This window comes from Salmo trutta, chromosome 24, assembly GCF_901001165.1.
Source record: "Salmo trutta chromosome 24, fSalTru1.1, whole genome shotgun sequence".
In the NCBI taxonomy this organism is placed as follows: Eukaryota; Metazoa; Chordata; class Actinopteri; order Salmoniformes; family Salmonidae; genus Salmo; species Salmo trutta.
In genome coordinates, this window is record NC_042980.1 from 34,282,490 (window position 1) to 34,307,412 (window position 24,923).

Sequence of the window (24,923 nt, forward strand, 5' to 3'; positions counted from 1 at the left end):
ATATGTTAATTGGTTCAAATTAAGTTTGGATTTAATTATGTACATATCTGATTTGACCATTTGGGCATGAACACTCATTAACCCTACTTGGCACTGACTTCAACAAAAACAGATCTCAAATCTTAAACCCTGTGATTAGGTCAGTCATTCATGTTTATCCATCACTCACGGATCAGTATTCTTGGCTTTGTCCTGGTTTGGTCAGGCTACTTAAAGAAAAATGTTAGCTCTGAGCCAAGATAAATGTAAAACATTTGTCTCCTCCCAATGTGTGTGCGCGTGTATATGTCTGTGTGTGCATGCACATTCATGTTTGTCTCACTCACTCTTGGTGTTCATAGACACAGCGATGGGCGACTCCAGACCCTTATGGTGGACAAGGCATTTGACGGACACGTCTTTCAACAGCCCTGATTGGACAGTGAGGGTGCTGATGACCAGGGTGGTCCCATCCCCCTGCTGGAACTGTGATGTCACAGGGGGACCCATAGTTCGGTTGTCCCTCTCCACGTTCCACACTATCTCCACCGGGGGCCGTGACACGGCTGTACAGTTGGCCTCGATCACCCCTGGAGATGTGTTCTTGTAGCTCACCTGGGGTTTAGGCAGTACTGGGGAAGACACAGAGATAATCAAAGATCAATGTTGGTTTAGTGAATCAGTGTGTTTTCAGGTGGGTTGACTTAACTACGACTTGGTCCTGCATAGTGACTCCCAAGTGGTGCAGCGGTCTAAGGCCCTGCATCTCAGTGCTAGAGGCGTCACTAGAGACCCTGGTTTGATTCCAGACTGTATCACAACCGGCCGTGATTGGGAGTCCCATAGGGCGGCGCACAGCATCGTCCAGGTTAGGGTTTGGCCAGAGTAGGCCATCATTGTATATAAGAATTCTTAACTGACTTGCCTAGTTAAATAAAGGTAAAAAAAATAGATGACTTGGATCACAAGAGAAAATCGACTTATTTGGGCAGAGAATCGATGTCACAGATAAAATCAATGTGTGATAAAAAATATTAACTGTAGGAATCTTGTGACTATGTGCATACTGTACTTGAGCTCCATATGCAACAAATCATCTCTGTTTTCAATTGTCTGTTCTCAGAGCTGTGGTAGGAATGTTATTCATTGGAATTTAGAACATTTGTGTTGGCGAGAACTGATCTGGCTGGCCACAGATATTTGGCCCTGATAGCACAGCAGCAGTAGAGTGTCTTAACAGGCGTTTCTACTGAACCACATGAACCACCAATCTGGAGTAGATCTGTGGTGGAGGTGGGGCAACCCCAGAAGGAATTCAGACAACAAAACATAGCACTGTGATATGAACCAAGACTGCTATCTACTGACATAGCACTGTGATATGTACCAATACAGCTCTCTACTGACATAGCACTGTGATATGTACCAAGACTGCTATGTACTGACATAGCACTGTGATATGTACCAAGACTGCTATCTACTGACATAGCACTGTGATATGAACCAAGACTGCTATCTACTGACATAGCACTGTGATATGTACCAAGACTGCTATCTACTAACATAGCACTGTGATATGAACCAAGACTGCTATCTACTGACATAGCACTGTGATATGTACCAAGACTGCTATCTACTAACATAGCACTGTGATATGTACCAAGACTGCTATCTACTGACATAGCAGTGATATGTACCAAGACTGCTATCTACTGACATAGCACTGTGATATGAACCAAGACTGCTATCTACTGACATAGCACTGTGATATGTACCAAGACTGCTATCTACTGACATAGCACTGTGATATGTACCAAGACTGCTATCTACTAACATAGCACTGTGATATGTACCAATACAGCTCTCAACTGACATAGCACTGTGATATGTACCAAGACTGCTATCTACTGACATAGCACTGTGATATCTACCAAGACTGCTATCTACTAACATAGCACTGTGATATGTACCAAGACTGCTATCTACTGACATAGCACTGTGATATGTACCAAGACTGCTATCTACTGACATAGCACTGTGATATGTACCAAGACTGCTATCTACTGACATAGCACTGTGATATGAACCAAGACTGCTATCTACTGACATAGCACTGTGATATGTACCAAGACTGCTATCTACTGACATAGCACTGTGATATGTACCAAGACTGCTATCTACTGACATAGCACTGTGATATGAACCAAGACTGCTATCTACTGACATAGCACTGTGATATGAACCAAGACTGCTATCTACTGACATAGCACTATGATATGAACCAAGACTGCTATCTACTGACATAGCACTGTGATATGAACCAAGACTGCTATCTACTGACATAGCACTGTGATATGTACCAAGACTGCTAAGTACTGACATAGCACTGTGATATGTACCAAGACTGCTATCTACTGACATAGCACTGTGATATGAACCAAGACTGCTATCTACTGACATAGCACTGTGATATGTACCAAGACTGCTATCTACTAACATAGCACTGTGATATGAACCAAGACTGCTATCTACTGACATAGCACTGTGATATGTACCAAGACTGCTATCTACTAACATAGCACTGTGATATGTACCAAGACTGCTATCTACTGACATAGCAGTGATATGTACCAAGACTGCTATCTACTGACATAGCACTGTGATATGAACCAAGACTGCTATCTACTGACATAGCACTGTGATATGAACCAAGACTGCTATCTACTGACATAGCACTATGATATGAACCAAGACTGCTATCTACTGACATAGCACTATGATATGAACCAAGACTGCTATCTACTAACATAGCACTGTGATATGAACCAAGACTGCTATCTACTGACATAGCACTGTGATATGTACCAATACAGCTCTCTACTGACATAGCACTGTGATATGTACCAAGACTGCTAAGTACTGACATAGCACTGTGATATGTACCAAGACTGCTATCTACTGACATAGCACTGTGATATGAACCAAGACTGCTATCTACTGACATAGCACTGTGATATGTACCAAGACTGCTATCTACTAACATAGCACTGTGATATGAACCAAGACTGCTATCTACTGACATAGCACTGTGATATGTACCAAGACTGCTATCTACTAACATAGCACTGTGATATGTACCAAGACTGCTATCTACTGACATAGCAGTGATATGTACCAAGACTGCTATCTACTGACATAGCACTGTGATATGAACCAAGACTGCTATCTACTGACATAGCACTGTGATATGAACCAAGACTGCTATCTACTGACATAGCACTATGATATGAACCAAGACTGCTATCTACTGACATAGCACTGTGATATGAACCAAGACTGCTATCTACTGACATAGCACTGTGATATGAACCAAGACTGCTATCTACTGACATAGCACTGTGATATGTACCAAGACTGCTATCTACTGACATAGCACTGTGATATGAACCAAGACTGCTATCTACTGACATAGCACTGTGATATGTACCAAGACTGCTATCTACTGACATAGCACTGTGATATGAACCAAGACTGCTATCTACTGACATAGCACTGTGATATGAACCAAGACTGCTATCTACTGACATAGCACTATGATATGAACCAAGACTGCTATCTACTGACATAGCACTATGATATGAACCAAGACTGCTATCTACTGACATAGCACTGTGATATGAACCAAGACTGCTATCTACTGACATAGCACTGTGATATGTACCAAGACTGCTATCTACTAACATAGCACTGTGATATGTACCAAGACTGCTATCTACTGACATAGCACTGTGATATGTACCAAGACTGCTATCTACTGACATAGCACTGTGATATGTACCAAGACTGCTATCTACTGACATAGCACTATGATATGAACCAAGACTGCTATCTACTGACATAGCACTATGATATGAACCAAGACTGCTATCTACTAACATAGCACTGTGATATGAACCAAGACTGCTATCTACTGACATAGCACTGTGATATGTACCAATACAGCTCTCTACTGACATAGCACTGTGATATGTACCAAGACTGCTATGTACTGACATAGCACTGTGATATGTACCAAGACTGCTATCTACTGACATAGCACTGTGATATGAACCAAGACTGCTATCTACTGACATAGCACTGTGATATGTACCAAGACTGCTATCTACTAACATAGCACTGTGATATGAACCAAGACTGCTATCTACTGACATAGCACTGTGATATGTACCAAGACTGCTATCTACTAACATAGCACTGTGATATGTACCAAGACTGCTATCTACTGACATAGCAGTGATATGTACCAAGACTGCTATCTACTGACATAGCACTGTGATATGAACCAAGACTGCTATCTACTGACATAGCACTGTGATATGTACCAAGACTGCTATCTACTGACATAGCACTGTGATATGAACCAAGACTGCTATCTACTGACATAGCACTGTGATATGTACCAAGACTGCTATCTACTGACATAGCACTGTGATATGTACCAAGACTGCTATCTACTGACATAGCACTGTGATATGTACCAAGACTGCTATCTACTGACATAGCACTGTGATATGAACCAAGACTGCTATCTACTGACATAGCACTGTGATATGAACCAAGACTGCTATCTACTGACATAGCACTATGATATGAACCAAGACTGCTATCTACTAACATAGCACTGTGATATGAACCAAGACTGCTATCTACTGACATAGCACTATGATATGAACCAAGACTGCTATCTACTAACATAGCACTGTGATATGAACCAAGACTGCTATCTACTGACATAGCACTGTGATATGTACCAATACAGCTCTCTACTGACATAGCACTGTGATATGTACCAAGACTGCTATGTACTGACATAGCACTGTGATATGTACCAAGACTGCTATCTACTGACATAGCACTGTGATATGAACCAAGACTGCTATCTACTGACATAGCACTGTGATATGTACCAAGACTGCTATCTACTAACATAGCACTGTGATATGAACCAAGACTGCTATCTACTGACATAGCACTGTGATATGTACCAAGACTGCTATCTACTAACATAGCACTGTGATATGTACCAAGACTGCTATCTACTGACATAGCAGTGATATGTACCAAGACTGCTATCTACTGACATAGCACTGTGATATGAACCAAGACTGCTATCTACTGACATAGCACTGTGATATGTACCAAGACTGCTATCTACTGACATAGCACTGTGATATGAACCAAGACTGCTATCTACTGACATAGCACTGTGATATGTACCAAGACTGCTATCTACTGACATAGCACTGTGATATGAACCAAGACTGCTATCTACTGACATAGCACTGTGATATGAACCAAGACTGCTATCTACTGACATAGCACTATGATATGAACCAAGACTGCTATCTACTGACATAGCACTGTGATATGAACCAAGACTGCTATCTACTGACATAGCACTGTGATATGTACCAAGACTGCTATCTACTGACATAGCACTATGATATGAACCAAGACTGCTATCTACTGACATAGCACTATGATATGAACCAAGACTGCTATCTACTAACATAGCACTGTGATATGAACCAAGACTGCTATCTACTGACATAGCACTGTGATATGTACCAATACAGCTCTCTACTGACATAGCACTGTGATATGTACCAAGACTGCTATGTACTGACATAGCACTGTGATATGTACCAAGACTGCTATCTACTGACATAGCACTGTGATATGAACCAAGACTGCTATCTACTGACATAGCACTGTGATATGTACCAAGACTGCTATCTACTAACATAGCACTGTGATATGAACCAAGACTGCTATCTACTGACATAGCACTGTGATATGTACCAAGACTGCTATCTACTAACATAGCACTGTGATATGTACCAAGACTGCTATCTACTGACATAGCAGTGATATGTACCAAGACTGCTATCTACTAACATAGCACTGTGATGTCATACAGTACAGAGAAATAAATCAAGTCTCTTCCTCCTTGTTGGTCTTATTCCCTCTTTTAATCTCAGTCGTCCTCCTCCACCCAGACTTCAAACAAGAAAACAGAATAACATTCTAAAACAGGCAGACTAAGGAAAAGAGAAGGGAGAGTATCATAACAAGGTCAGAATACCCGTGAAGAGGGGGAAAGGGAGAGAGAGAGAGAGATAAACACGTCCATCAAAAGAAAAAGAGGGCAAAATCTTTGCTTGCTTTATTGACTTTAAAAAAGCATTCGATTCTATTTGGCACGAAGGGCTATTCTACAAAATTCTCCAAAATGGACTTGGTGTTAAGGTCAATTGCTTCATAAAACGTATGTACACAGAAAACAAGTGTGCAATAAAAATCAAAAACCAAAGAACATCATTATTTTCACAAAGTCGACCTTTTCATCATTTATATAAATGAATTAGCAGACATGTTGGACCATTCTGCAGCACAAAGACTCACACTATTTGGCACAGAGGTAAAATACCTGCTATATGCTGATGATTTGGTTCTTTTATCACCAACCAAAGAAGGTCTTCAACAGAACCTTAACATTCTAGAGCAATATTGCCATAATTGGGCCCTGGCAGTAAATAAAAAACAATTAAATCATGATTTTCCAGAGAAAAAGCCAGATGTCAGAAACACAAAAATAAATTCACCTTGAACAACACCATAATTGAACACTCACAATGACTCATACCTTGGTCTGGCCATATCTGCATCGGGAAACTTTAATATGGCAGTGAATGCACTCAAAGAAAAAGCCCTCAGAGCATTGCATGCAATTAAAATGAAATTATTCAAAATCAACATCCCAATTAAAATTTGGACCAAAATATTTCACAGTGTAATCCTACCAATAGCTCTTTACGGGAGTGGTATTTGGGGGCCACTGAATAAACTGGACTTCAAAATGTGGGACAAACATCCAATTGAACACCTACATGCAGAATTCTGTTGGAAAATTCTACAAGTCCAAGGAAATACACCAACTAATGCATGTATAGGGCAGAATTGGGCCACTTTCCAGTGGCAATGAAAGTACAAAAAATATCATTCACATTTTGGCTACACCTAAATTCATACAAAATCCCAAAGCTGACTAAATTGCTATCTGTGTCACACCCTGATCTGTTTCACCTGTCTTGTGATTATCTCCACCCCCTCCAGGTGTCGCTTATTTCCCTGGTGTATATATCCCTGTGTTTCCTGTCTCTCTGTGCCAGTTCATCTTCTATGCCTTTCAAGTCAACCAGTGGTTTTCCCGTACTCCTGCTCCTATTCTCTTTTGCTTGTTCTCCTGGTTTTTGACCCTTGCCTGTTTTCTGGACTCTGTACCCGCCTGCCTGACCATTCTGCCTGCCCTGACCTCGAGCCTGCCTGCCACTCTCTACCTCCTGGACTCTAAACTGGTTTTGACCTTTTGCCTGTCCACGACCATTCTATTGCCTCCCCTTTTGGATTGTTTAATAAATATCAAGACTCAAACCATCTGCCTCCCATGTCTGCATCTGGGTCTCGCCTTGTGCCCTTATAATCTGGCTCTGAACAGACAATATGAATTGGCTGATTATCTCTACTCTGTCAAAGATATGAAGCAGAGACAGATCCTTACCAAGTACAGGCTGAGTGACCACCTGGCAGAGACAGATCCTTACCAAGTACAGGCTGAGTGACCACCAACTGGCAATAGAAACCGGTAGACGTAAAAAGACATGGCTACCTAAAGAGGAGCATGTCTGTGGTCACTCCACGACAAGGGAGGTAGAAACAGATGCACTTTCTCCTTTACTCTGATAAATATTCCTCAACATGAGATTCATTATTCACAGAAATTACTACATTTATTCCAAATTGTAACTTACTAAACTCAGAGGAAAAACAAGAAAGACTCATGGGTGAAGGAGTAACGGCTCCTCTTGCAGCCAAATATGTATTTGCCTGCCATAGCCTGAGGGACACTGAATAATAACATCTGCATAGTAAGCAGTAACTTCATTATTATTAGTATTATTGTTATTACTATTATTGTTATTATTATTATTATTGTTGTGATTATTATTCCCAATAGTAGTGGTACGCGTAGTAGGGATGATGGTAATGACAGCTGTTTAATCAGTGGTGGAAAAAGTACCCAATTGTCATACTTGTCGGCAGGTAGCCTAGCATTTGGCCATCGAATCCCCGAGCTGACAAGGTTAAAATCTGTCGTTCTGCCCCTGAGCAAGGCAGTTAACCCACTGTTCCCTAGGCGCCGAAGACGTGGATGTCGATTATGGCAGCCCCCCGCACCTTTCTGATTTAGAGGGGTTGGGTTAAATGCAGAAGACACATTTCAGTTGAATGCATTCAGTTGTACAACTGACTAGGTATCCCCCTTTCCCTACTTTAGTAAAAGTAAAGATACCTTAATAGAAAATTACTCAAGTAAAAGTGAAAGTCACACAGTAAAAGTCTAACAGTATTTTGTTTTAAATATACTTAAGTATCAAAAGTAAATGTAATAGATACTAAAATATACTTAAGAATTGAAAGTAAAAGTATAAATCATTTAAAATTAGAATGCCATTTGGCTCTAAACAGAGAGTACACAGTGTCAGAATACCTGACCACTGTGACTGACCCAAACTTTGACTATCGTATGTACAGACTCAGTGAGCATAGCCTTGCTATTGAGAGAGGCCGCCGTAGGCATACCTGGCTCTCAAGAGAAGACAGGCTATGTGCACACTGCTCACAAAATGACGTGGAAACTGAGCTGTACTTCCTAACCTTCTGCCAAATGTATGACCATATTAGAGACACAAATTTCCCTCAGATTACACACATCCACAAAGGATTTTTTTTGATAAACTCACGCATCTACTGGATGAAATACCACAGTGTGCAATCACAGCAGCAATATTTGTGACCTGTTGCCACAAGAAAAGGGCAACCAGTGAAGAACAAATTGTAAATACAACCCAAGTTTCTGTTTATTTATATTCCCTTTTGTACGTCATTACAACACTGTATATAGACATAATATGACATTTGAAATGTCTTTATTCTTTTGGAACTTCTGTGAGTGTAATGTTTACTGTTCATTTCACTTTTGTTTATTATCTATTTCGCTTGCTTTGGCAATGTTAACATGTGTTTCCCATGCCAATAAAGCCCTTGAATTGAAATTGAATTGAAAATGAATTGAAATTGAATTAGAGAGAGAGAGAGAGAGAGAGAGAGAGAGAGAAAGAGAGAGAGAGAGAGAGAGAGAGAGAGAGAGAGAGAGATATGGCACAGGCTTTTCTGTTGGAATCACTGGAAGTTCCATTTGAGACAAATGCCTTGCTGTTTGACTGGGCTGACAGGGAAAAGACAGAGAGGGAGAGCAAGAAGGAGAGAAAGGGGAACAGGGAGAGCGAGAGAGAGAGAGAGGGAGGGTTGATGAGACAGTAGGGAGCACTGTCTGCCTGAAACAGTAATATAGTCATGCCTTTGGGTGTCACACTTTAGTCCCCCCTCTCTCCCTTTAATAGATCCATTCTTTAGTGCTAATGTAAACTCTCTGTCAGTGCTCCCTTAGTGAGACACAGCCATAGAAATAAGAATGAATAGAAAGGCGTCTCCATTCAAGTCAATGGTGGCATAATGGGTGGACTGGCAGCCATTTTGAGTGTACCCATGCCAGGAAGTAAAATCAGGAAGTGTACCCTTCAATCTTTGCAGTGATTTGTTGAGTCAATTCAACTGACATTACGAAAAATACATTCCATTGCATGAGCCACATCAGCTAGCATCATTTGAATGAACATTTTACATTACCATGGCAATCCAGCATCAGTTGATAGAACATTTCAGAATAACATGTAAATGATTGCATCACAATACCAGGCCTGCATTACAAGTGTATTGCCAGGGTTAGAGCTTCCAAGTCCGTTCTATTCATTCTAATTTCTATGGACACACCACCAGCCTGGGTTTGTGTTACACTTAATCACACAAACACCACTAACTACAACTTCAAACAGCCGGAAAACTAATGATGATCAAACACTGATTTGAAACTAGTGTGTATGTGTGTGTGTGTGTGTGTGTGTGTGTGTGTGTGTGTGTGTGTGTGTGTGTGTGTGTGTGTGTGTGTACCTGTGCTTCTTCTCTGAAGAACCCTTACCAGCAACAGATGGACCTAATTTTCAGCCACAAACATGTCAAGAACAGCTCAGTATTTGATACATTCCTTTCCACCTCAATCCCTTTGGAGTTGCCTTCAGGTCCCAGCTTACATCGAACATATGACTGTTCAGGGAGAACCTCTGGGCTACAGAATACTGTAGCAGCAGTAGTCGTCAAATAGAAGTAGCGGCATATTGTTAAACTGCCTCTTTCACTGTTACTACTACAGTGTCTGTCATTTATGACTGTCAATGCTGTCAGTAGACACAGAGGTCAGAGCACACACACGTGCACGCACACACGCACGTGCACACACGCACTCGTGCAACACACACATTTGTCAAATAATCTCCCTCCCTTCCTTAGGTGAAACTATGCAGAAGTAATACCAGTGCTATAACCTAATATTTGACAACATATCGACCACCATCAGCCAATCACTGTATATTACTAAAACAGAGGAGTGATAACTCTTCTCTATGGAGTGAAAGAGGGCATTCACCATTCTGGTTTGTTCAGCACAGTCAGGTCTGTATCATGTTAACTATCTTGCTGGGGATTCAAACATCATGCACTATCTAGGATCACTCTACAGTTAAACCCATTCAACACAGTGTAAAGCGCAAGCACCTGAAGGTGGGTATGCTGGCAATTTATTCAATCATCATTACTATAAGTTACTATCATTACTGTAGACGCTATTAGACAGTGAGAAGGATGTTTAGCTTAACCCTGCCAACGACAGTGAAGAAGGTGTATGTAGAGTAACCTTTCCTACCAAAGACAGTGAGGCAGACGGTAGCGCTCTTGGTTCGCTCTGGGTAGGTGTGGTACTCGCAGGTGTAGCAGCCCTCATCCTGGACGCTGACTGGTCTGATGGACAGCTGGCTATGGGAAAGGGAGGGTGTCAGCCAGGCCCTCTCCTGGTAGGGCGGCTCGATCATGGGGTCGCTGCGCTTGGCATAGGAGGCTACTTCGCTGGAGTCCCCCTGCTCTGCTGTATGTCTCCACAGCACCTGCTGTACCTTCTCTGGCAGGCCATAGGAGCAAGACAGGACTGCCGCCTTACCACTCATCGCTGTCTTGTTACCCTCAGCAATCACACGGGCTGGAGGAGAGGAAAACAACATGTTCCCATAGACAGACAGACAGACACACACACACGTACTATGCTATCTGTGCGTCTACAGTTCTGTCTGCAACAGCAGTTTCTGATTACCAGTATGAGCCTCCCCTCCCCTCCTCAGCCCTCCTCTCCCCTCCTCAGCCCTCCCCTCCTCAGCCCTCCCCTCCTCAGCCCTCCTCAGCCCTCCCCTCCTCAGCCCTCCTCTCCCCTCCCCTCCTCAGCCCTCCTCTCCCCTCCTCAGCCCTCCCCTCCTCAGCCCTCCCCTCCCCTCCTCAGCCCTCCTCTCCACTCCCCCCTTTCTTTCTAATGCTCTCTTTCTCTTCCTGTTATTTGTCCCCTTAACGCCTCCAGCCACTCTATCTGAATACAGAAAACCTCTGCCCCCTTCCTCCATCCCTCTGTTGACATATTAACTCCTCTAGATCAAATATTGGCAAGGAGGGAGTGATGGAGGGCAGGAAAGAGAGAAGTACAAAACAATGATTGGGACATGCCCATGTACTCAGCTGTGACACTCAGACTACAATCACAGAGTAACACAGCAATGACAAAGAGGAAATCTGAACATTCTCCTCTATTCACATGTGACGGCGAGGCAGGTGCGTCCCTCCTGCGATCCTGAGGGGTAAAGATCAAAGATGCAGGTGTAGCAGCCCTCGTCTCTGAAGCCCACCCTGCGGATGGTGATGGCTGAGGTGTCCTTGGGGGAGGGGGCCAGCTCTACATGCTGCTGGCCGCTCACGCTGTCCTTCTGGCTGGGCTCGTAGGTCAACAGAGTCTTGTTCTGGACATCCAGCCAGCGCACCTGTTTCAGGCTGTCCCCACGCCCCTTAGACACCATGCAGGACAGAGTGAAGGGGAGATCCACTGGGGCCTCCATGCGCTCAGGGGCTGTTACCTTGCCTGGGACATGGATAGGGGAGGGGACAACAGGGATCACAGATCAGTCAAACAACTCATGCACTTGTTGTTTGACTGATCTGCCCATTACTTATTCTACATTTTGATGTGTTACAGCCTGAATTGAATATGTCAGTAAGTATTGAACCCCTTTGTTTTGGAAAGCCTAAATAAGTTCAGGAGGAAAAGTATCATAATAAGTTTCATGGACTCACTCTGTGAGCAATAATAGTGTTTAACATGATTTTTGAATGACTACCTCATCTCTTTACCCCACACATACATACAGTAAGATCCCTCAGTCGAGAAGTGAATTTCAAACACAGATTCAACCACAAAGACCAAAGAGGTTTTCCATTGCCTCACAAAGAAGGGCAGCTATTGGTAGATGGGTAAAAAAAACAGACATTGAATATCTATTTGAGCATGGTGAATTTATCAATTACACTTTGGATGGTGTATCAGTACACTCAGTCATTACAAAGATACAGGCGTCCATCCTAACTCAGTTGCCCGGAGAGGAAGAAAACCGCACAGGGATTTCACCATGAGGCTTATGGCTGTGATAGGAGAAAACAGAGAATGGATCAACAACATTGTAGTTACTCCACAATACTAATCTTATTGACAGGACGAAAAACGGAAGCCTGCACAGAATTCAAATATTCCAAAACATGCATCCTGTTTGCAACAAGGCACTAAATTAATATTGAAAAAAATGTGGCAAAGCAATTCACTTTTTGTTCTGAACAGAAAGTGTTATGTTTCAGACAAATCCAATACAACACATTACTGAGTTCCACTCTCCATATTTTCTTGTCACATGCAAGGACTAAGGAGTTTTGCACAGGGATTTTCCTAGAGGAAAACCTGGTTCAGTCTGCTTTCCACTATTTCAGCCACAGCCGATACTGACAGGTCGAGCACACAGCAAAGCAATCTCCATAGACAAACATTGGCAGTAGATTGGCTTTACTGAAGAGCTCAATGACTTTCAACGTGGCAACATCATAGGATGCCAAATTCCAACAAGTCAGATTGTCAAATTTCTGCCCTGCTAGAGCTGCCCCGGTCAACCATTAGTGCTGTTATTGTGAAATGGAAACATCTAGGTGCAAAAACGGCTCAGCCGCGAAGTGGTAGGTCACACAAGCTCACAGAACAGGACCGCAGAGTGCTGAAGTGCTCAGCACATAAAAATTGTCTGTCCTGGTTGCAACACTCACTACCGAGTTCCAAACTGCCTCTGGAAGCAACGTCAGCACAATAACTGTTCGTCAGGAGCTTCATGAAATGGGTTTCTATTGCCGAGTAGCCGCACACAAGCCTAAGATCACCATGCGCAATGCCAAGCGTCGGCTGGAGTGGTGTAAAGCTTGCCTCCATTGGACTGTGGAGCAGTGGAAAAGCATTCTCTGGAGTGATGAATCACAGTTCACCATCTGGCAGTCCGACAGATTACTCTGGGTTTGGCGGATGCCAGGAGAACACTACCTGCCTGAATTCATAGCGAAAACTGTCAAGTTTGGTGGGGGAGGAATAATGGTCTGGGGCTGTTTTTCATGGTTCGGGCTAGGCCCCTTAGTTGCAGTGAAGGGAAATCTTAACGGTACAACACACAACGACATTCTAGACGATTCTGTGCTTCCAACTTTGTGGCAACAGTTTGGGGAAGGCCCTTTCCTGTTTCAGCATGACAATGCCCCCATGCCTCTCAGAAAAGTCCATACAGAAATGGATTGTCGAGATTAGTGAGGAAGAACTTGACTGGCCTGCACATAGCCCTGACTTCAATCCCATTGAACACCTTTGGGATGAATTTGAACGCCGACTGCGAGCCAGGCCTAATCGCCCAACATCAGTGCCTGACCTCACTAATGTTTGTGGCTGAATGGAAGCAAGTCCCCTCAGCAATGTTCCAACATCTAGTGGAAAGCCTTCCCAGAAGAGTGGAGGCTGTTATAGCAGCAAAGGTTAGACCAACTCCAAGTGTCCACATACTTTTGGTCATGTAGTGTACTTATGTAAATGTTTTATTTCTGTATTTAATTTTCAATAAATTAGTGAAAATTACTAAAAACATGTTTCCGTTTTGTCATTATGGGGTATTGTGTGTAGATGGATGAGATTTTTTTTTAATTGGAATACATTCAGGCTGTAACAAAGCAAAATGTGGAATAAGCCAAGGGATATAAATACTTTCTGAAGGCACTGTAGGATGTCTAACACTGTACACAACATATTGTTTGGTGGAAACATGCATAACCACAATAATGTGGTGAACTTACTAATAAAAATAAAAATGTGTCAATATGTCAAGTGCTATGTCCACTCACCCTGCAGTCTGACCACCATCAGTAAGGACACACACAGCTGCAGGCATCGCACCAGGGAGGACACACACATCATAGTCTGCATTGGGCAGAGTAGACAGTCATGGGCTGGGGTCAAAGTTCAAAGCTTTCCAGGACCAGGGTAGGCCACCACGGACTAAAATAGTTTTTAATAACCATGTTTCTGTATAATCATCTGAAAGGATGTTACCTTACAGATTTGAACACTGTTTGAGTGGTTTAAACAAGCCTCATCTTACACCTGCTCTTGACACACGTCTCCTCTGAAAGATAAGGAGAACACACAGAGGGTGAAACAAACTCCAATCCATGAATCTGGCTTAATCCAGTGTGGAAATCTGCCTCTGAACTGTTGACATAGGATCAGTTACTTAACCTTAGAAATGTGAAGGCAAAATGAAGGGCTTCATTCTACCATCAGACTGGCCAAGCCCATTACACACAGGCCAGCTGCCTTTCTCTGGCAGAATGAGGCTCCACTTGCTCCATTGAGGATAAATGATAACTTCTGACCCAGCATCTTGTTTTTGAAATATCCAATTGAATAAGGCCTAACACACCTAAAAGAAAAACCTTGATTCCACAGTGAAAATAAAGGCTGTTTTGAGTCATACCCAAAGGGCTGTGTTTCAGTTTCTTGAATAAGATTAAGCCATTTGACATTCTTTAAAAAAAGTATTATTAAAAAAACCCTGCTAGCTCATGAACAGAATCCCATTTTACTTAGTCAATTACACCAGAGCAAAAGGAAGCACGAAATCGTCTCACATCTCTCTGAAAACTATTTTCTTTAGGCAAAAAATTGGCTATATATTGTTGCTACCACATTGTTTTTGTCACAAGATCAAAGGAAATCATTAGCCGACCAACATTTAAGTGGACCATATTAGTAATACAATATATCTGTTATCCCAGCCAAATACAGCTAGTATAAGCTATGGATCAAATAACAATGAAGGATCAACATTTAAACAAAGATTTCACTGGTGTATGATGCAGAATATAAAAATCCAAAGTAGTATCCTAATAATTAGAGCGACTTTGGGCACTACAAGCCACTTTCTATCCTGAAACTTTATCTTAAAATATAATTAAAAGCTTACCTCTGTTGTAGCTTGCGGGCGTTACTTTGGCAGCTAGTCCGATCACTGTACTCTCATGGTCCGTGTATTTCCATCTATTTCATAGACTGTCTATTACGGTTGTAAAGAGCAGCTCCAGATAAAACACCGCCCATCTGTGAGTCTACAAATCAGGACCAAATAGTGTGCATAAGAAAGAGTAATGAGCAACAACTGAAATATGTGGTTTTTCTTAATGTATGAAATAATAACCTTACGTCATGGTTCCAATACTAGTCATGCTTTGGGGCGAATAAATTGCATGTTCTTTTATCGCACTTGTGTGCAGTGGGGACAAAAATGCGCACCTATCGCTTCAACAGCGTGAGGTGTAGGAGTGCTGCCCTCTAGTGGTTGGCATTGAAGGTACATTGTGAGTGTACGATAAATTCTATCACGACAGAGACGCAGAGACACACTGAAGTGAAACTAAGCAGGCGTTGCAGTTCAGTTCAATTGTTTATAGAAACCAGATTTTAATTCAATTGAAAGTAAATACATTTGAGATTTTTAAAAACGTTTTCTGAGGGATAGATAAACATTTAAAAAAATGGACAGAGAGAAAATATTTCAGTTTTATAGCTAACCTCATGATAATTTACACATTTTGCCACGAGTTTAAGAGAAATATTGCTGGTTTAGAGCAAATGTCCTACTATTCTACATATTTTGCCATGGGACTGGTTTATGATATGTACAGTCCCTCATTAAAATGCTAATCAATTTATAACATTTTTGACATGCATTTTTCTGGATTTTTTTGTGGTTTTTCTGTCTCTCACTGTTCAAATAAACCTACCATTAAAATTAGAGACTGATCATTTCTTTGTCAGTGGGCAAACGTACAAAATCATCAGGGGATCAAATACTTTTTTCCCTCACTGTATATTGTATTTACTTTGCCACCATGGCCTATTTTTGCCTTTACCTCCCTTATCTCACCTCATTTGCTCACATTGTATATAGACTTATTTTTCTACTGTATTATTGACTGTATGTTTGTTTTACTCCATGTGTAACTCTGTGTTGTTGTATGTGTCGAACTGCTTTGCTTTATCTTGGCCAGGTCGCAATTGTAAATGAGAACTTGTTCTCAACTTGCCTACCTGGTTAAATAAAGGTGAAATAAAATAAATAAAAAATACAGAGATATAAATTTGTCAAAAAAAGATTGTCAAAAAAACATCCATTTACTGGATCTTTGCATCTTTCTCCATTGAAATGCAACCACAGCCAGCACACTAGTAAGAAACACTATCCAGCCGCTGTGATGATAATCCACAGTGTTAAAATCAACTGAGAGAATTAGAAGAGCCTCTGAGAATTTGTTGCATAGATTCTGTCATTTTCTTGTAAGTTGGACAAAAAGGGTCTTATTTGGAGCATGTGAGTTAGGTTCATAGACATTACAGATGATGAAAATAGCATTGTTAACCGTGTATCTCCATCAACTGACACATCTGGGATGCTAGATGATAGGTTGGTTGTAGTCACGTTCTGGGGACCCTGTCCTTACAAAACAGAACTAAATAATAAATATTCACAGCCACATGTCAAACACAATGAAATGACCATTTTTACACTGAAATGACAAAGGTTTTGAACTAGAAGTTGAATTTGAGCACTTTATAGTTAATTAACGATTCGCCCATTTTTTTCCATTTTCGCTTAAAATGACATACCCAAATCTAACTGCATGTAGCTCAGGATCTGAAGCAAGGATATGCATATTATTGATACGATTTGAAAGGAAACACTTTGAAGTTTGTGGAAATGTGATATGAATGTAGGAGAATATAACACATTAGATCTGGTAAAAGATAAAAACCTTGAAATGCAAGAGAAAGGCCATAATGTATTATTCCAGCCCAGGCACAATTTAGATTTTGGCCACTAGATGGCAGCAGTGTATGTGCAACGTTTTAGACTGATCCAATGAACCATTCCATTTCTGTTCAAAATGTTGTATCAAGACTACTCAAATGTGCCTAATTGATTTATTAATAACTTTTAAAGTTCATAAGTGTGCACTCTCCTCAAACAATAGCATGGTATTATTTCACAGTAATAGCTACTGTAAATTGGACGGTGCAGTTAGATTAAAAAGAATTTAAGCTTTCTGCCAATATCAGATATCTCTATGTCCTGGGAAATGTTCTTGTTACTTACAACCTCATGCTAATCACATTAGCCTACGTTAGCTCAACCGTCCCGTGGAGGACCCACCAATCCTGAAGAATTTCGAAACAGCTGATGACTCTGAGGCTCGTTTTTCTCCTAAAATGTGTCAATATCATCACAACATTATGCAATGATCTCTCTGTTGATGGCTGGCGTTATTTCAATCCGGATGCAAGGGGTTACACCTGGACCAACAAAACTACATCACAAAATCTAGAATAGATTCATTCCTTTGTTACAATTTGTTTCAGATGTACAGTAAATAATCAATGTTATAGATGTACAGTAAATAATCAATGTTATAGATGTACAGTAAATAATCAATGTTATAGATGTACAGTAAATAATCAATGTTATAGATGTACAATAAATAATCAATGTTATAGATGTACAATAAATAATCAATTTGTTACAGATGTACAGTAAATCATCGATTTGTTAGAAATGTACAGTAAATCATCAATTTGTTAGAAATGTACAGTACACCATCAATTTGTTACAGATGTACAGTACACCATCAATTTGTTACAGATGTACAGTACACCATCAATTTGTTACACATGTACAGTACATCATCCATTTGTTACAGATGTACAGTAAATCATACATTTGTTACACATGTACAGTACATCATCCATTTGTTACAGATGTACAGTACATCATCCATTTGTTACAGATGTACAGTAAATCATACATTTGTTACAGATGTACAGTACATCATCCATTTGTTACAGATGTACAGTACATCATCAATTTGTTACAGATGTACAGTAAATCATACATTTGTTACAGATGTACAGTACATTATCAATTTGTTACAGATGTACAGTAAATCATCAATTTGTTACAGATGTACAGTAAATCATCAATTTGTTACAGATGTACAGTAAATCATACATTTGTTACAGATGTACAGTACATCATCAATTTGTTACAGATGTACAGTAAATCATTAATTTGTTACAGATGTACAGTAAATCATCAATTTGTTACAGATGTACAGTAAATCATACATTTGTTACAGATGTACAGTAAATCATCAATTTGTTACAGATGTACAGTAAATCATCAATTTGTTACAGATGTTCGGTACATCATCAATTTGGTACAGATGTACAGTAAATCATTAATTTGTTAGAAATGTACAGTAAATCATCAATGTTATAGATGTACAGTAAATCATCAATGTTATAGATTACAGTAAATCATCAATGTTAAAAATGTACAGTAAATCATTAATTTGTTAGAAATGTACAGTAAATCATACATTTTATAGCTGTACAGTAAATCATCAATTTGTTATAGATGTACGGTAAATCATCGATGTAATAGATTACAGTAAATCATCAATGTTATAGATGTAGAGTAAATCATCAATGTTATAGATTACAGTAAATCATCAATGTTATATATGTAGAGTACATCATCAATTTGTTATAGATGTACAGTAAATCATCAATTTGCTCCCTTTTCTGATCATCATTTTATTTCCCTGAATTTACAAGCTGTTAAAAAATCTAAGGATATTTGATTCTATTGGAAATTAAACATCACACTTCTTAAAAATCCGATATTCAATGGAATCATCAAATCGTTAGCCAAAGATAATTTTGCGAGACAAGACTTAGGTCATGGAAGTAAATGGGAGTTCTTTAAATATAAAGTCAGTTTTAGCTATTAAACTTGGCAAAGAGCTGAAGCACCTGACACACCTTAGAGAAAAACATGTAATGATTAATCTTGACAGTCTTCTAAAGAAAGATACTTTATATCAAGAAGAAGAGTCTGAACTTAAATCTTTACAAATAGAGTTACAACAGTTTTACACAGATCTGACAAAGTGTGCTTTTCTCAGATAAAGAGCTAAATGGATTGAAGAAGGGAAAGAAACACCAGTTATTTCGTTGCTCTTGAAAATAAACTACAAAAGAAAATATATATAACCGCACTCAAAATGAACGATGTATGATGTATGCCAAGATCCCATTGAAATATCAGTCTTTGTCAATTCCTTTTATGAAAACCTGTACAACTCACAATTTCAGAAAGATGGTTATGAAAGCTACATTCGCCACATTCAGATCTATGTCCCTGTGATTGAGGATTAATTCCACTCAATTTGCGAATCACTTGTGTCAATCGAGGAGATTAGAGAGGCTTTGAATTCAATACAAAAATGGGAATCACCTAGCCCTAATGGCCAGTCAGTTGAATTTTATAGGCAGTTTTGGGAGTAAGGGGTTTTATGAAGGGGTTTTTCTCTGTATATATCAACGATGTTGCTCTTGCTGCGGGTGATTCCCTGATCCACCTCTACGCAGACGACACCATTCTGTATACATCTGGCCCTTCTTTGGACACTGTGTTAACTAACCTCCAAACAAGCTTCAATGCCATACAACACTCCTTCCGTGGCCTCCAACTGCTCTTAAAGGCTAGCAAAACTAAATGCATGCTTTTCAACCGTTCGCTGCCCGCACCCGCCCGCCCGACTAGCATCACTATTCTGGACGGTTCTGACCTAGAATACGTGGAAAACTACAAATACCTAGGTGTCTGGCTAGACTGTAAACTCTCCTTCCAGACTCATATCAAACATCTCCAATCCAAAATCAAATCTAGAATCGGCTTTCTATTTCGCAACAAAGCATCCTTCACTCACGCCGCCAAACATACCCTCATAAAACTGACTATCCTACAAATCCTCGACTTCGGCGATGTCATCTACAAAATAGCTTCCAATACTTTACTCAGCAAATTGGATGCAGTCTATCACAGTGCCATCCGTTTTGTTACCAAAGCGCCTTATATCACCCACCACTGCGACCTGTATGCTCTAGTCGGCTGGCCCTCGCTACATATTCGTCGCCAGACCCACTGGCTCCAGGTCATCTATAAGTCTATGCTAGGTAAAGCTCCGCCTTATCTCAGCTCACTGGTCACGATAACAACACCCACCCGTAGCACGCGCTCCAGCAGGTATATCTCACTGGTCATCCCCAAAGCCAACACCTCCTTTGGCCGCCTTTCCTTCCAGTTCTCTGCTGCCAGTGACTGGAACGAATTGCAAAAATCACTGAAGCTGGAGACTTACATTTCCCTCACTAACTTTAAACATCAGCTATCTGAGCAGCTAACCGATCGCTGCAGCTCTACATAGTCCATCTGTAAATAGCTCACTCAATCTATCTACCTCATCCCCATATTGTTTTTTTCTCCCTTTGCTGCTCTTTTTCACACCAGTATCACTACTTACTCATCTGCTCATCATCATCTGGTCATCTATCACTCCAGTGTTAATCTGCTAAATTGTAATTACTTTGCTACTATGGCCTATTTATTGCCATACCTCCTCATGCAATTTGCACACACTGTATATAGACTTTCTAATTTTTTTTCTATTGTGTTGACTGTATGCTTGTTTATTCCATGTAACTCTGTGTTGTTGTTTGTGTCGCACTGCTTTGCTTTATCTTGGCCAGGTCGCAGTTGTAAATGAGAACTTGTTCTCAACTAGCCTACCTGGTCAAATAAATGTCAAAAAAAATTATAATAACTAGAAGAGACAATTGTTTTTTGTTTCAAGATTGCATTGAAAATTGTGAAATAGTTTCCACTATGAAGCTGGGCCTGATTCTTAAGCCTGATGAAGAACCCTCTCTCCTTGTAAATTGGAGATCAATCGCTTTACTCAATATTGATTACATTGATTTTTCTGGTTTATGCCAAAAGATTAAATAAAGGAATATATCCCATTATAAATTAGACTCAAACAGGCTTTATGAAGGGGCTTTACATAAGCTCCAACATTCGTTTAGTCTTGGACCTTATGAATTATTCAGATGCAGTTGACTCAGATGCTGTTTTTTTATTTATAGACTTCTGTAAAGCCTTTGACACAATTGCACATTAATTTCTCGTTTGGTCTCTGAAACTTTTTGGTTTTGGTGAAAATTGTATCGAAGTCAATTGCATGTTTTACAAAGATATAAATAGTTCTGTGACACTAAACCTTAATACATCCATTCAGTGTCAACAGAAGTGTACGACAGGGATGTCCAAATTTGTGTTTTTTATTCATTTTATCTCAAGATATTCTGAATAATGCAAATTTGCTTGGCTTATACAGTTTTGGCCGAGCAATCTAAATTTCCGAGCTGGCTGACGATACTGTTACATTTTTTAAAGACAAATACCAGGTCGCCCATGTCCTTAATGCCATCAATGCATACTTTATTATGTCTGGATTGAAACCGAATGCTTCTAAACATGAAAATGACTCTGACAGTAAAGAAATATAAACTATTTCTGTAAAGGACTGCGTTAAATATTTAGGAATATATCTAGAGTTGAAGTCGGAAGTTTACATACACGTAGGTTGGAGTCATTAAAACTCGTTTTTCAAACACTCCACAAATTTCTTGCAAACAAACTATAGTTTTGGCAAGTCAGTTAGGACATCTACTTTGTGCATGACTCAAGTCATTTTTCCAACAATTGTTTACTGACCTAAAACAGGGAATTTTTACTAGGATTAAATGTCAGGAATTGTGAAAAACTGAGTTTAAATGTATTTGGCTAAGGTGTATGTAAACTTCTGACTTCAACTGTATCTAAAAATCACTTAGTCAGAGAACATGAATTTTTCCCCAAAAATAACACTTCCAACAGGGGTCCCAACACCTTACCACTGCTACACCTGGCTATCAGCAGAGCCTTGTCTGGCAGTGAAACAGTTCATTCAGCCTCATTTACTGCCTTTTTAGAAAACATAGCTGATATGGCTGACTTGTTTAAACAAATGTGGTTTCTACTGACAACTGAGATGTACAAGCTATGGCATAAGAGAACAACGAGCGGATAAGAGGGAATCCATAATTTCGATAAAGAAATTAATGAGCAAGCTAGGACGGACATTGTCAATATAACTATTTGTTCTGTTCAGCACTTTTGAAATGTACAGAGACAAAATTCAGAACATGGGCCGTTCTTACAGTATTCTACCTGTACACCAAGTCAGAACCTTTGGATAAATAACGGGGGCATATAAGCAGACAATGAAAGCTCTTACAATATTCAATGATTAGATTTCTCTAAAACAAGCTATAGGCTAATTAAGAGGGAAAAAATACCAAATTATTAGCGTGAGGCACATGGGCTACTAAAAGCTTACTGCACAACATACACTTAATAACATTTTACTTTCTTAGCTACAGTATACATGTCAAATCAAACCACAGTGTTAAGTAGCCTAGTGGGTAGAGCGTTGGGCCAGTAACCAAAAGGTTGCTGGATCAAGTCCCCAAGGTGACAAGGTAAAAATCTGTAATTCTGCCCCTGAACAAGGCCCACTGTTACCTGGAAGGCTGTCATTGTAAATAAGAATTAACTGACTTGCCTAGTTTGATAAAAAATGTTATTTGTCACGTGCCAAATACAACAGGTGTAGACCTTACAGTGAAATGCTTACTTACAAGACTGCTTAAAACATGTTGGTATTACAGACAGAGAAAGGATGAAAATGTCAGTAAAGACACTGCCAGTTGGTCAGTGCATGCTTGGAGCACATGTCCTAATAATCTGTCTGGCCTTGTGAATGTTGACCTGTTTAAAGGTCTTACTCACATTGGCTGCTGAGAGTGTGATCACACAGTCAGCTGTAACAGCTGATGCTCTGAAGCATGTTTCAGTGTTACTTGCCTCGAAGTGAAGATAGAAGTTACTTAGCTTGTCTGGTAGGCTTATGTCACTGGGCAGCTCTTGGCTGTGCTTCCCTTTGTAGTCTGTAAGCGTCGGAGCCAGTGTAGTATGATTCGATCTTAGTCCTGTATTGACACTTTAGCTGTTTGATGGTTCCTCGGGGGCATAGTGGGATTTCTTATAAGCTTCTGGGTTAGAGTCCCGCTCCTTGAAAGCGGCAGCTCTACCCTTTAGCTCATTGCGAATGTTGCCTGTAATCCATGGCTTCTGGTTGGGGTATGTACTTACAGTCACTGTGGGGACGACGTCCTCGATGCACTTTTTGATGAAGCCAGTTACTGATGTGGTGTACTCCTCAACGCCATCGGAAGAATCCCGGAACATATTCCAGTCTGTGCTAGCAAACCAGTCCTGACGTTTAGCATCTGCTTCATCTGACCACTTTTTTATAGACCGAGTCACTGGGGCTTCCTGCTTTAATTTTTGCCTGTAAGCAGGAATCAGGAGGATAGAGTTAATGTATGGTTAATGTATGTATGTTTGGATTTGCCAAATGGAGGGCGAGCGAGAGCTTTGTACACATCTTTGTGTGTGGAATAAAGGTGGTCTAGATTTGTTTTCCTTCTGGTTGCACATTTAACATGCTGATAGAAATTCAGTAAAACTGATTTAAGTTTCCCAGCATTAAAGTCACCGGCCACCGGGTGCGCCGCCTCTGGATGAGCGTTTTCCTGTTTGCTTATGGCAGAATACAGCTCATTTGGTGCGGTTTTAGTGCCAACCTCGCTCTGTGGTGGTATGTAGACAGCTACGAAAAATACAGATGAAAACTCTCTAGGTAGATCGTGTAGTCTACAGCTTATCATGAGATACTCTACCTCAGGCGAGCAAAACCATGAGACTTCCTTAGATATTGTGCACCAGCTGTTGTTTACATGCATAGATGCATAGACCCCCACCCCGTGTCTTACAGGAGGCTGCTGTTTTGTCTTGCTGATTGAGTGTATAACCAGCCAGCTGTATGTTCTTAATGTCGTCATTCAGCCACGACTCGGTGAAATATAAGATATTACATTTTTAAAGTATATATGTGCTTTCAGTTCGTCCCATTTATTTTCCAACGATTGAACGTTAGCTAGCAGAACGGAAGGCAAGGGCGGATTAGCCACTCATCGCCTGATCCTCGCAAGGCGCCCTGATATTTTGCCTCGAAATCTGTTTCCAGTGAATAAGGGGGATCGGGGCCTGGTCGGGTGTCTGCAGTATATCCCTCGGGTCCAAGTCATTGAAGAAGAACTCTTTTTCCAGTTTGAGGTGAATAATCCCAGTTCTGATGTCCAGAAGCTCTTTTGAGACGGTAGCAGCAACATTATGTACAAAACAAGTTACGAACAATGCGAA

General features: G+C 40.5%; 1 protein-coding gene across 4 annotated transcripts in view; it reads right to left on the reverse strand.

Annotated features, from left to right (window-relative positions):
* The window catches only part of zgc:113337 (Ig1_MRC-OX-2_like and Ig domain-containing protein), a 24,347-nt gene extending 8,410 nt beyond the window's left edge, over positions 1-15,937 (reverse strand). The window contains exons 1-7 of one of the 4 annotated variants that reach the window (XM_029711961.1): positions 15,860-15,936; positions 15,624-15,765; positions 14,716-14,783; positions 14,503-14,578; positions 11,849-12,169; positions 10,919-11,248; positions 327-611 (exon numbers count right to left, since the gene is read on the reverse strand). In XM_029711961.1, coding sequence (XP_029567821.1) covers positions 327-611; positions 10,919-11,248; positions 11,849-12,169; positions 14,503-14,575 — 1,009 coding nt within the window. In that variant the 5' untranslated portion in view covers positions 14,576-14,578; positions 14,716-14,783; positions 15,624-15,765; positions 15,860-15,936. Of the gene's footprint in view, positions 1-326; positions 612-10,918; positions 11,249-11,848; positions 12,170-14,502; positions 14,579-14,710; positions 14,784-15,623; positions 15,766-15,859 lie in introns of all 4 variants that reach the window. The other 3 variants (XM_029711960.1, XM_029711963.1, XM_029711962.1) reach the window with 3 other exon arrangements.
* Between the last annotated feature and the right edge of the window lie 8,986 nt (positions 15,938-24,923).